Source organism: Phragmites australis, chromosome 20, assembly GCF_958298935.1.
Source record: "Phragmites australis chromosome 20, lpPhrAust1.1, whole genome shotgun sequence".
NCBI classification, from domain to species: domain Eukaryota; kingdom Viridiplantae; phylum Streptophyta; class Magnoliopsida; order Poales; family Poaceae; genus Phragmites; species Phragmites australis.
Window position 1 is genome coordinate 1,907,669 of NC_084940.1, and position 14,060 is coordinate 1,921,728.

The window sequence follows — 14,060 nt, forward strand, 5'->3', positions numbered from 1 at the left end:
AATCCGCAGAGCTACAACTACGAGCATTCAGCGCTCATTGGTGCTGTAGCAATGTTTCGATGCTGTAGCACTCATTAACAGAAGATTGACTCCAGTAGTTTCGCTTACGGATAGTGCAATTATTTCGGAGATTGACATGAAGCTCGAGGACGAGATAAGTTACCGGTTATCCTTGATTGAGATCTTAGTAAAAAAAAAGTTATCCTTGGTTGAGACATGTCATAAGTTACATACATGTATGCATTCCGCGCTCCACAAACTACCAACGTTCTCTCTGCTAACATGGAATTATCCAGATCCATTGTGTCTTATCTACTCTTTGGGCGACCATAATAATGCCTCCAGTCAAAAGAAAGAAAGAAAAACAAGCATCCATACTATGCTTCAGCATAAGCACTCTGCAGTCATTGCAGAAGCAACTTGCCACAGCTTCCTCCTGGCTCAGCAGGACCCCCCCCCCCCCCCCGGTTCCCTCAACGCCTGAAACTGCATGGCAGCTGATAAATGGGGGTTTTACTTCTCAAAGGAACCGTGTACTAGGTTCATTCTGATGATAAGATGATTTTTCTTCTGCTAATCAGCAGCAGTTGGAGCTCTGCCCATAAGACGTCTTACTGCGTCAATGGGATATATCACTTAATCACTGTCGCTGCGGGATCTCCCTGCATGGCTGAACCTTCTCTCAGTTCTGAATTACTGATGCCAAAACTGTCTAGTTGCCATGAAGTCACCAAGGACTAATATCTGACACATTTAGATGTCTTGAACCCAGATGCGCCAAAAGCTTAAAGCTTTATCTGGGTGTAAGAAGATGGGATACAGATATATTAGGCAACATATGGGTGCTCCTGCTATTGCTGCTAAAGAGCCCAACTATTGTGGTACAAGGAAAAAGTAAATGATGAGTCTGGGCCAAAAACATCATCTTTGCAAACAACTGTTTGAACTGATCCAACCAAAAGCTTTGAATCACCACACAACTGACAGTGCCTAACAGAACAAGTTTGAGAGACCTTTTTTGAAATGTAGGCCTCTACAAAGTATAAGTGTATAACTAGGCTTTGTCTGTGATATTATGATTCATATTATGGTTTACTAGGAGATTGCATGCCTTATTTGATGCTAAATAAGTATCCCCAAACCAGCAAGACAAACCAGACAATGCTCTTACACCTCCACTTGAGGCATTTTAGCAGGAAAAATGGTCATGCGCTCCAGTGTTTGCCCTATCTCCTGTTGTTTTCTTGCAAATTTTGTTGCAAAACTGTTTGTTTATTATATCACAAGAAAAATAAAGCTCCAAGCTTTTGCTTGTTGCATCACTGTGACATGACAATCATTACCAGGTACTCGTCGAGATGGTGTTCGAACCATGATGCCTTCTTGTCACCATTTGCATGAAGACCATCTCAATGTAATCCTCATCATTGCAAATGCTACTGATCACTGAACTCCAGCTCCCAACATGTGGAACCAACCCAAGGCCAAGCATCCGAGTCATGATTTGTGCAGCCTCCTCTACTCTCCCAACTGCACAGCTCCCCTTGATCACTGAATGAAACACCGAGAAATGTGGCACAAACCCTTTACCAACCATCTCCCCCAGGTAAGCCTGTGCCTTGTCATATAATCCGCTTACACACAGCCCATTAACCAATGTTGCATATGTTGTCGCATTTGGAGTGCATCTGCTCTCCGCCATATCCCCGACAATCTTGCAGGCATCCAGTGGCCGCCCCTCGCGGCACATCCCGACAATGACCGTGTTGTAATGTACAATGTCAGGGGGGACCCCCCGGCCTTGCATGAGGCAGAGCAGGCGGTAGGCCTCTCGGAGCTGCTTCTTCCGGCAGAGGGCGTTCAGCACGGTGGTGTACGCCAGCGGGTCAGCAGGGATGCCCCTATGCAGCATTTCGTCGAGCAGTGTTGCCGCAGTGCGGACCTGGGCCTTGCGGCAGAGTGACTGGGTAAGGATGCGGTAGGTGTCGGCGTCAGGGGATACGTGGAGAGAACGGAGGCGATGGAAGAGGGAGAGTGACACGGCAAGGTGGCCGGAGCGGGCGGCGGCATCGATGAGGAGGTTGTGGGAGGCGAGTACGAGCGGCGCGGGGAGGGGGAGGCGGGAGGATACGAGGCGAAGGAGGTGGAGAGCGGACGGGAAGTGGGAAGCGGTGGAGGAGAGGGTGGCGAGGAGGCGGACGAGGAGCTGGGGTTGGAGCGGCAGGGGGCTGGGGCCGGAGACGAAGAGAGAGTTGAAGGTGGAGAGGAAGAGGTCGGGCGGCCGGCGTAGGCGGAGGACCGCGAGGAGGAGAGGCAGGAGAATGCGCGGGGACGGCGGGGACGGGAGGCGGCGGAGGAGGGCGAGAGCGTGAGGGAGGTGGTCGCGGCGGCGGACGAGGCGGAGGAGGAGCGAGTGGAGGGTGGCCGGATGCGGCGTGGTGGTCGGGGACGTGACGTTGACGAGCTCTAGGGCGAGGAGCGGGTCCGGCTGCGAGGTCACCAGCTTGTGCAGCCGCGCCGGCGAGATCGACGGCGGCGACGGGAGCATCAGCGTGGCGGCGCCGAGTGGGCTACAAGGGAAATGGAACGGGAGAGGTGCGGCGCTCGGAAATACGTGGTACGGTAGTAGTTCGTTAAACTTCGTTTTCGTTGACAGCCGGATGGGCCAAGCTGAAATTGGATCCGATAGTGGACCCTTAGCGGGCCTCTTTGGTTTTGGGCCCCTTGCCGCTGTGACGTTTGATGCAACGGTTTTACGAAGATGGGCTTTCATATCCTCAGGCCAGGATCGGTATATGCAAATTTCCTTTCTAGAGTACTCGCATTTTTTTAAGAAATTTCCCTCTGATTTATAGTAATAGTAATGTAAGCAAGTATATGAGTACATATCTTTTACATTGAAGATCCGAGTTGAACAACTTGTTACCATCGAATCCTTGAGGCGATGAACTGGCAAACTTCATGATCTTCCTTGCCAAAGACCTGAGATCTTGCAACGACAACATCATTGCCCATGATAACGGATGTAGGAAGTAGATTTCTAATGTTCATATATGGATATGACTTGAAGCAATGTCGTTCGATGAAAGAAAAGCAGGGGTTTATTTATAACCATCTCGATAAGGAATATCTTCCACATTGGTGTCGCTGACGCTCTTCGAGTGAGTTGGTTCGATTAAACCCATCAATGGTAAATAAAATCCAACAAAAAAAAACGTAGGAGAAATAAATTAGAACAACTTGTTCTAAGGAAAAAAAAACAGAAGAAACTAAAAAAAAATCTAAAGTTACTCTAGAGAAGGACAGACACCCAACCCACTCAGTATCTTTCAACTTGTCTTTTTGGGTTGTCTTTCAACTTGCAAACCTAATTTTCCATAGTTATGCACGCGTCCATCGCGAAACTATATATCTTTTTTTAGAACACAATCGCGAAACTATATGTGTGGAACAAACTATATTGCTTGTGCACTAGATATATATGTTTCTTTGATCAGACTGGTAAATGATTGGCAGAGAAAATAAAAGGATCCCAAGATCACATCGCATATCGGTTTCTTCCAAACTACTCTGTTAGACCATCTGATTCTGAATTCTCTCGTGGCAAATGTAAAAGCCGATTTTTAAATATACAGCGATGTTGCAAGAGATGATGTCCACTGATACGGTAATCATGTTAGTTAGCCACGTTTAATCCAGAAGCCAGCAGGAGGTAGGTCAGTCCTGTGCCGGATAGCTAGTGCACTGTCCACCTGGGAAGATATTTCTTCGTCGAATATCTACGGCCACTTGTCAACGGGAAGCACCAGAGAAGAAGATATTTTCATCCTCGTAAGCACCTGTAGAATATATAAATCCATCTCCTTGTCTCCACGTTTGTACTTATGCGGACAGATACAGATCCTCCACAGCACTGTAGAGTACAGTAATACTGACGTATAGATCTCACGTGTCAATGACGCTCTCCCATGCGGACGGATCGCGAGCTGGTGGCCGGCTGCCCGACGCAGCTCCACCTCTCGTTCTGCGGCCCGCTTTTCCGCTGATCTGCACTCGGAGAACAGCTTCTCGTCGGCCTCTGCATGTCCACCCTTGTTCGGTGCTCGCACGGCACAGCGCGGCAACCAACCATGCAGAGAAGTGAACGATGGCCTCAGCTTCGACCAAGATGTTGACGTCCGGTGCGAGCCCGGCCACCAGTCGTCGTAGTCGATCCATCCAGGAACGTATGCCTCTGCTGCCTAAAGCGCGGGTCAGGGAAAGATGTTGCATCAGTTCGGGGGAAATATCTGCAGCCCTGGTGGCGCTCGAGCGCCGTCCCGGAGCACCGCTGGTACTTGCGTGATTCGTCCCCTCATCTACGAGACTACTGCGAGATATTTTCCGCAGTCCTGAATTTCACATGTATGAAATTTGTGGATTTTTTAGTCGATCGTGTGAATACAGTAACATAGCGATGGGTTGGTGGCAGCACCTTTCCGGTGAGGATTCATCTGCTGCAAGATTTAGAGAGAGGTTGGCAGACGGCGGGCCAGCTCGGCAGAGGAGACAGGTGCAAGGTAAGGGTGGCGAGGCAGTAAGGAAGTCAATGGCCGTGGGCAACAGAGGGCCGTCGTATGGAGCAGTGACGGGTGGAAGAACACCTATCATGATCGTGTGTGCTCGTGGTCGAGCGGGCCGGAGCACACCACGCATACTTTTGCCAATGGTCCAGCCTCATCCACATAATTCTATGCAAACGCAAGGGGAAAACGTAATCGTCAGGCCGGAAGGGTTGAACAAACGCTTGGCGTCAGCGAGACTGGAAGCTGAAACTCGAGAGCCTGGCCCATCGACTACTTTCCACCGAGCAGTATGTAAGCTCGCAAAAGTTGGTGCTAGACTACTTGCTGCACAGGACGATGCCTTCTGAGTTCTGATTTCTGAACTGCAATCTAACGGCCCCAACAGCAAGCAAAAACGATGACACGCATCTGGTCATGGTCAGTACAGAAATAATCAAAACGACAAGTCCAATCTCACGCTTGGCGTCAGCGAGACTGGAAGCTGAAACTCGAGAGCCTGGCCCATCGACTACTTTCCACCAAGCAGTATGTAAGCTCGCAAAAGTTGGTGCTAGACTACTTGCTGCACAGGACGATGCCTTCTGAGTTCTGATTTCTGAACTGCAATCTCACGGCCCCACAGCAAGCAAAAACGATGACACGCATCTGGTCATGGTCAGTTCAGAAATAATCAAAACGACAGGTCCATACCGAACCACGTGAAGGCATTAGGCGCCCCTCCTTTCGGACAGCCATTCGCACGGCGACGTCTCGAAATCAACTGGTAGGTTTACTTCGCGGAGAACAAGATTCTCACGCATGATGCGACGACCCGTCGGCCTTAATCTGCTGCAACTTGGAGCCCGTGCGAAAGGCAGTCAGGTACCCTTACGACTGTGGGTCGTGGAGAAGATGTTAGTGCGCCGCGTCAGACACCATGATACCTTGGAGACCCAGAAACAGAGAGCGGCGACCAGAACCAGACGGTGCCAAGGTGCTTTCGGATCGGGACCCCACGGCCTTGTCTCCTCCAAGTCCGGATCACTGCGTCCCGATCTCTCGACCGCAACGCCCAGTGGCTGGCTGACTGGCTGTGGATCTCTCGATCGCACTCCTGCCATTTGTCTGTCTCCAATAGCCGCTGCGCAGGCGAGCTGTAGGAGCAAAATATCTTTGCTTTTTGAGAGGGACAAGAGGAAACAAATCTAGCTTTTTTCGTGTGCTTCACATCAGGATCGATCAAGCCATTATGGGCAGGTGGATTACAGCTACCGCATGAACGACTTTGCATGGAGCATTGGAGCTCGTCGTGTAGACTTCAGGGTGCTCGAGATCGAATTTCGTTTGTGGATACTAGTGCTCTAGATTCTAGAAGTATTGCTCGCCTTGCTTGTCCATAGGTATCGGTCCTTCTTTTTCCTTTATTTTCCCTGTTTCGATGCACTGGGAAGTGGGAACATAGTTGGTGTAGGCCATGGACGGGTAAATCTCCTCCATTCTTTTTTGCAAGCGTCTTTTTATGCTGCATGCTAGGTGTCGACGTTTTTTGAGATGTGTCATTTCACTCAACTAAGAGAACAGAGGCTGCGTTTTTCTTTGTTTAACAAGGCCTACTTCGGTGGATGATGTGCTGCATGCATCTCTTGTGCTAAGCACCATGCATCCTTTGAAAAAAACTAAACACGCGATAATGTCAGCAGTGGAGGCCCTAACGTGTACACATGTGAAACCACATGCAAGTTTAGTCTTTTTTTTTTATCATTGGGTCAACCAGAACCCAATCATTTAAACTATTGATACAGTTTCACCTACTTAAATTGAAAAAATAAATGAACTTGAATACCAAGAACTATCCACTGAGTACGACTGTAAATAAGCCGATCGCTCGAGCCGGATAGAAACTCGAGTTAGGTCGAGCAAGTCTGAGTTGCCGACCGAGCCTAAAGATATGCTTGAACTTGACTCCTCTAAAGCTCGACTCAACTTGAGCTTAACTTGAGTAGGCTTGTTAATAGTTAAAATTCTTAAATTCTCTTATCTATTTTTAATAAATATATAAATTGTCAAATTATTTAATAGAATAGGAGGCTCATGAGCTTCAAACCAAGCTCGAGCTCTCCTCGTTTAGACTCTTGCTTTGAGCCAGGCTCGAGCTCACCTCGAATCTTAGCCGAGCTGATCTCGAATCAACCTTTTAGCGAGTTGAATTTACGTAGATCGTGCGCCTCAAACTTTTTTTTTTAATAACCCTACCATTGAGTACCTACTTGCATTCCTAAACACAAGTGTGTGTGTGTATGGGGCAGTTATCTTTTATTGCCGGTATGGGCAATTAGATGAGTTTCATGTACAAGTGGGGTTTGATGAACTTACGCATTTTGACGAACTTACACATAAATAAGGATGAGACCTTATATATATAAACGTTAGAAGAGATATCCAAACGTTATTAGCGACACCCACCGTAAAACAGCACAAAATCCATGAGAAAAGCATCCCTTACTACGTTTGCGTCTTATATCTCAGGGTACATTTGTTTCAACTACAGATTGTGAAAAACAGCTTTTATAAGCTAAAGTAGAAACAAACAAGCAGTTTTTATAAGTTAGATTCTACAATTTGATTATTATATTGTCACAATCCCATAATCCACTCTTTATCGGTTTTCCTCGCCTTTTGATTTGCAAAAAGATCAAACTGCCCATCAAACTTGAAGTGGAATCACCCACCATTGCCCCTCTTTTACCTCGGTACTCATGCAACACCACCAAACGCCACCGTCGTCACTCTCTTCTCCACTGCCCTCTTCCACACCACCTGCGCCCTCGACACCCTCATCGCCACTCTCTGCTCCTCCTCCGTGACATTTCTTTGCGTCGCCCCTCTGTCCTCCTCCGCACTGCTCCCAACTTCCGCATCCTCACCTCTGCGCTCTGCCACGCCCGCCGGCCCTCAGCCGTCGCCAACCTCCTCCTCGACCTAGATTCGAGCGCTGCTGTTGTTTCCCCGCCGATTGATCTCGTGTGCAAGCCATCTTTCTTAACCCTAGCTACCGCGCGAGCTCGACCATCTTCCCACAATCAACCAGCCACTCCAGATGTAAGACCCCACTTACCGGGATCTCCTGTGCCGCCTGTATCAGTCCCTGGATCAAGTAGCTGATACGCACAGTATAACAGTCGTAGTATCACAGTCAAACTTCGTACATAGATATAAAAGATACAGAGTACAAAAGATTACAAACCACTGTAATTTTACAAACCTGGCCCAGCGGCCAGCAACAGTACACAGCAGAAGCAAAAGCCCAAGCCACAAGCAGCAAGGGTGCGGACGCGACTTGCGAAACTACTCTTCATCCCCGGCTTCACCTCCAACGAAGTCAGGATCGGTTTCTTCATCTGAATGACAGCAAGAATGAGTACACAAGGTACTCAGCAAGCCCTACACTACTTTCAAGATGTTGATAGATGCATATGGGGTAATTCAAGGATAAGGCTTCACAGCTTTAGTTTTAGCGTAAAGCAGTTTTATGCAGGTATACATTTTGCTACATCTACCATTAATCTTAAAACGGTTGAAATGGTTCAAAACAGTAGAAAGCTGTATCTGGGGCTTTTGGTCCTGGGAGGGGCTACACCTCATTCCACAGTCCCTTTTCACTCTTGGTGCACTTCTAGCATCACGCAGCTTCTGGCGAGTTAAGCCATGAGCTTCATCATACGGACATCTAGTCTACACACTCACTCATCAAGACACACGCACCCTGAGTCTAGTCAAGCGTGATCATGCCTTCGCATGTCCATGACTGCGGACACGGCTATTCGAATAGGTTTACACTCTGCAGAGGTTGTACAGCTTTACCCATGCGATGTGCTCAGCCTCCATCCGTTGCAAGGGGAGGAGCGAATCATACCGAGACCTTTCTAACACCTTCCCTGCCGGGCTTTTCCACGACGCACGTCAAGGACCAGAGCTGTATGTTCCGAAGGCCAGCATCCCTTTTTAAGCCTAAGCCGGTACCTGAAACCTCCAAACAGCCGACAGGATAGTCACTTGACTGCTCGTTGCTCTCAGCCTCCTGGTATTATGCCCAACCCAGTCTGGTGAAGGGAGAAGTCAAGTCCTGCCCATACAGGACGCATGGTCGCACGGGGTGGCTAAGCATGATGGCGCAAGACTCGATCCTTAAACGACCGAGGCAGGCATCTCTATTGGCACTGAATATCCCCATGATAACTCAAGCCCCCAAGAGCATCCTCCCCGGAGGACTACTCTACCTGCCCCTGCCAAAACAGTTTTCACCCATTTTTACACACCACCCACCATATCCAACACCACTTCAAGGGTTTCACAATCAACACGGAATTCACAACCATCAAGGATCATGGCATATGATTTAATAATTGGGAATGGTAAATCGTCATCTCTGAGGAGATTCAGTTTTAAAAAGCGACGTCTCCGAGAAGACGTATTCAATCCTAAGCATGCTAGTTATCAAGACGTCATCTATTGTTATTATAATTAACAACAGGTAATCCTAGGGTGATATGTGTTCTGGACGATATTTCAGGCATGGCAATTGTTGGATAGGATTAACTACTATCAGCAGTTTTTTTTTAAAATAAAACGCGATATATAGCACATGCGATATAAGTCACATTTTAGTTGGTCATATAGATTAATTGAAAACCATAGGTTCAGTATGGTCAAGGAAATAGGACTTGCCTTCTCCAGAGTTTTCCTCGAAGTCTTGGTTAAAATCCGGATCTTCTTCGCTCCTGACACTTCCTGCGCAGAACTCGCAGAAGTCTGGGTGCTCTGCAATTACGACTACGATCAATAACGTGCTAGACTAGCGATGAATCAAACAACACCAACGAAAAACCAAATAATCTCTAATAGGCATTAAAACATGATAGACGTGTGGAGCTCGATTTTAGATCAATTTCGGCGAAAGAATCGCCGAAATCGGAGTTGAAATGGATGAGCTCTGGCGTTCCGAATATTTGTCGGAAGGGAAATCCTAAAAATCAGATAATGCTACTATTCCGTGGACTCGGTTCGCAATTCTGTGGACCGAAGAAGCTGTGAAGGGAGGGTTCACCGTGGACCCTAGGCCATAGACTTGGTCTGTGGGCCGGTGGTGAGCCGCCCGGCTGGTCCACCGTGGACCAGGGGCTGTGGACCGGCCACCCAACCGGGGAAGGGGCCCACTGCCCAGGGGCAATCCGGCCAGGGGATAAAAACGAGGTGGCCAGTCCTCCCTCCTTATCCCATGCGTTGGTTCCCAGAGAGAGAGAGAGAGAGAGAGAGAGAGCCGGGGAGAACGAGGGAGAGGGAGAGCCGACGAGGGGGAGAAGAAGGCCGGGGGGGGAGAAGAAGACCGGCGCCTGAGGGGAGAGAGATGGCCGACGGCGGGGATCCACCGGTGGAGCTCGCCGGCGACGAGGCCTGGGTCTAGCGAGCTTGGCGAGACGGCGTGGAGCGGCGGTTGGCCGGCGGAAGAGAGAGAGTCGGCCGGCGGCGACCCTCGGTGGCGGCGGCCAGGGCAGCCACGGCGTCGGGCCAGCGCAAGGAGAAAGGGCGCCCGGAGTTCTCGGCGACGGCGGCCACAGCGGCACGCCATTGGGCGGCGGGCCTGCGGCTGGGCGGCACGTCCCGAGGCTCGGCGGCGGGGCGGCGCCCGGGAGCCCCGCGACGGGCAGCACGCCGAGAGCTCGGCGACGGACATCACGCCAGGAGGCAGAGGGTGATGGAAGAGGGGCTCACCGGTGAAGGACGGTGTCGGTGTATTTAGAACCAGGGGTCCCTAAGTCCCGAGGCCAGGCCGGCCATCCACCACATGTCACCACCCTGCAAGGTAGGTAGAAGCTAAGTCCCGGGAGAAGGTGCTCGGGGTCGCCGCTTCTGGTTCCCGAGCACCCTAGTTCCCCGATGATCCGCAGAGCCCAAATACCAAAAAGGAAGTGCTCGGGAGAGAGTGCTCGGAGCTGCACGTGGCAGCCCCCGAGGACTCGGTGCCCCGAAGGTCCCACCGAAGTGCTCGGGAGAGAGTGCTCGGGGCTGCACGTGGCAGCCCCCGAGGACTCGGTGCCCCGAAGGTCTCACCGAAGTGCTCGGGAGAGAGTGCTCGGGGCTGCACGTGGCAGCCCCCGAGGACTCGGTGCCCCGAAGGTCCCCACCGAAGTGCTCGGGAGAGAGTGCTCGGGGCTGCACGTGGCAGCCCCCGAGGACTCGGTGCCCCGAAGGTCCCCACCGAAGTGCTCGGGAGAGAGTGCTCGGGGCTGCACGTGGCAGCCCCCGAGGACTCGGTGCCCCGAAGGTCCCACCGAAGTGCTCGGGAGAGAGTGCTCGGGGCTGCACGTGGCAGCCCCCGAGGACTCGGTGCCCCGAAGGTTCACGCAAGATCATTCAACGACCCGAAGGGTCCCGTCGTCAGGGTGTCATCCAGTCAAAGGCCCAATGCCGCATTTAATAGGCACGCGCGGTCTGACATCCTGACATTCTCAGCTGCCCACGCCCCAGTGTCAAACCCTGCCATGCACTAGCAGGGGGCCGTGGGTCCATTAAATGCATGGGTCCCGTCCCGTTTCATCCAGGTGCCTCGGGATAACGTTGCCAGAATCGAAGCGCTCCGCCTGCCACCCTGCCCTGGCAGAAGAACAAGACAGGGTGGGCGCACTGGGCACCTCTGAGGCTGACCGGTGGGCCCCTTTTAGGGCGCCCCGAGGCTTCCGCAGCGGCTGGTGGTCGAATGCGCGCCGCATTTCTCCACCGCCCCTGTCACTTCGCCAAGATGAAATGATTACGCCTTTCTCCGTGGCACCTTGGCATTCGCGTCCCCTCTTTCCCATTCAGGATATGTTGAGGTCGGCGCGCCTATAAAAGGAAAGGATGGAGAACACTAAAAGAAAAGAGCAAGAGCCCCCGACCACCAGACAACCAACAATCTCCGACGAACCAGGCAAAAGATAGATCGACGGACATTCGAACCAGCTCAAGTTAAGTTAGAACATAAGAGCCTCAAGCTCTTTGTAAACAGTTCTCCCTTTAGAACCAGATACCCCCTTGAAGAATCTCCTTCAAGGATAAATATAGCACTCATACAGGAGTATGGTGTTACGCCTCCGTGCGGCCCGAACCTGTCTAACACCCGGCGTACCCCCTTTTTTTCTTGCATTAGGGTGATCGTCTCCCACTAGCCATCGCATTTATTTCCGTTCCTGCTTATTTCCCAAACAAGCTTTCCCAGGATCATCCCCCCGGCCGAATCTCTAAAAAGGGGTCTCTCGGGATCCCTGCGATAGGAGTTCACTCTCCGACAGACGGCGACGGCGGGTCGGTGGCCCCAGCTGCTGTTTGGTTGGTGTGGGTTCTGCGTGGCGTGGGGAGGGCTGTGATGCTGGTGTGTGTGGTGTTTGTGCTGGGGTCGTGCAGGGGGGGATGGAGAGCAGAGGGGGCACCGGCGAGGGTGCTGGGCCATTTGTAGGCGGAAGGACCCCGGCAGGCTGGCATGGCGAAACAGGGAGGGGCATGGGTGGCTGGGTTGGACGGTGCCGGCCATGAGAGAACGGGGAGAGAGGGAGTAGGTGGTGGCCGATGAGTTGATTGAGGTGATCGGGCACGGATGACTGATGCTCGGGATGGGCTGGTCGGTGACCATAGGGGAGAGAGAGAGGTGAGATTTGATGAGAGAGAGATCGGTGTGATCTGTGGAACTGATGTATTTTGAATTGTGAACTTTGATGTGTATTAATGCAATTGTATTTGAATTCAAATTGTATTTGAATTGAGAATTGGAATTGTATGATTCAAGCGAATTGGGTTGGATTGAATTGGAATAACTTCAATTGGAGAATTTGAATTTGCAATATGGCTTTGGATTAAGATCAACTTCAATTTAATTGAGGTTGACTTAATCTGGTCCTCTAGCTTTTGGTAATAGTTGGAATCCCTGAACTTGGATTTGAATTGGATCTGATTAGAATCTAAGAGTGAGTTTGGATTGAGAGACATTCAATTCAAACCCCCACCCAAAGAACCGTAAAACCATTGATGCATGCCAAGCAACCTAATACAGTGCTCATGTTTTAACTAGCATTGATAAACCTTGGAACATCTACTGAACTTAGCACCTTCAACATGTATGAGTGTGTATGTATGGGTATACATACACATCCCTGCACCTGTTCCCACATACTTAGTTGTCCTTAATTTTTTTTTTAATTTAGAGCTAATTCTGCAATTATAACTTAAGCTAAACACAGGGTGTTACACCAGAGCTCCTCCGCTGCCGTGGCCCCCTCGGTGATCTCCTCGGGAGACAGCCTAATGCTCAAGCCCTTTCTTCTAATGTCCTCCCCGCGACTCCTTCTCCTCTCGACCGACGTCGCCGCACAGCTCAAGGCCGTCGTGCCACCCTTGCTATCACCGACCGAACTCCAAGGGTCTTTTATTGACAAAGTGATACCTTGAACGGATTCCTATCGCATGCCAAAGCCCCTTCTGATTTTCGATTGCCGAGTTGCATCACCAATCACTGTCGATGGGCTCGAGCAGAGCCGCCACGGTCGTCTCCTGTCGATTTTGAATAGGATCAATAAGGGGGACTTGCTGAAATTTGCAATTTAATTATGCATTTTCGTATTTTATAAATAAACTACAAATTTGATTGAACGAGAAACGTGTCACGAAATAGTAAACATACAGATGAGAACATTTCAGATTTTTAACATGCACAAACAATAATCCAACTTACCCAAATTTAAATTGTCAAACAACTCTTAACTTTTAAATCCCAGACAGAATCCAAAAACTGTTTTTTAAAAATCTACAGCTGAAGCAGTACCCTCAAACCGCCAAACAGGTACTCCACCAAAATCATTTTATTATTACCGACATAAACCGTAGTTAAGCAGGCAAATCAACAGCAGCCACGAGCTCCAAAGTCCAAGCACAGCTGCACAGGCGCAAGATATTATCGTGGCCGCAACGCAACGCCAACCACCAGTATACCTGACACCTCAGAATAAACATTCCCATCCCACGAAAGCCCGGGCCCCACACTCCTCGCCTCCTCCACCACAACCGCACGATCCAACAGAGGGCCCGCCCCCCACCGGCCCACCCTCGACCACACGATCCCGCCTCCCGATCCACCACGTGTCGCTGTCCTAGCCGTAGATCTGATCCTTTAGCTCGGGGCCTACCACGTGTCCCTCCCGCCCTGGGAAATATCGGCCTCTCCGGTCCCGGCCCACGCGGGGAAATATCCCAACCACTGACCAGGCTCCCGCCACGTCACGCGGGGCCCGCAGCCCGTGGGCCCAGGCCGCCCGGGCTTCGTAGCCTAGGTATCGATCGCCTGACGTGGCCGCAGATATTTCGTAGCCGCGAGGCCGCTCACGTGCCCACGTGCCACCGCCTTGCAGGCCCACTGATGAATGGGTCCGCGCATGCGTGGCCCACTTGTCTGTGGACGGGGTTTAGTGTATGTATATAGCCCGCGGCGCTTCG

The 14,060-nt window shown here is 50.8% G+C and overlaps 1 protein-coding gene across 1 annotated transcript; it reads right to left on the reverse strand.

The window, feature by feature from the left end:
* Positions 1-119: 119 nt before the first annotated feature.
* Positions 120-2,617, reverse strand: LOC133902471 (pentatricopeptide repeat-containing protein At4g01400, mitochondrial). The gene is made up of 2 exons (XM_062344071.1): positions 1,344-2,617; positions 120-797 (listed from the first exon to the last, which is right to left on the reverse strand). Coding segments are annotated over exons 1-2 (1,206 nt in total). The 5' UTR covers positions 2,549-2,617; the 3' UTR covers positions 120-796.
* Positions 2,618-14,060: the final 11,443 nt, after the last annotated feature.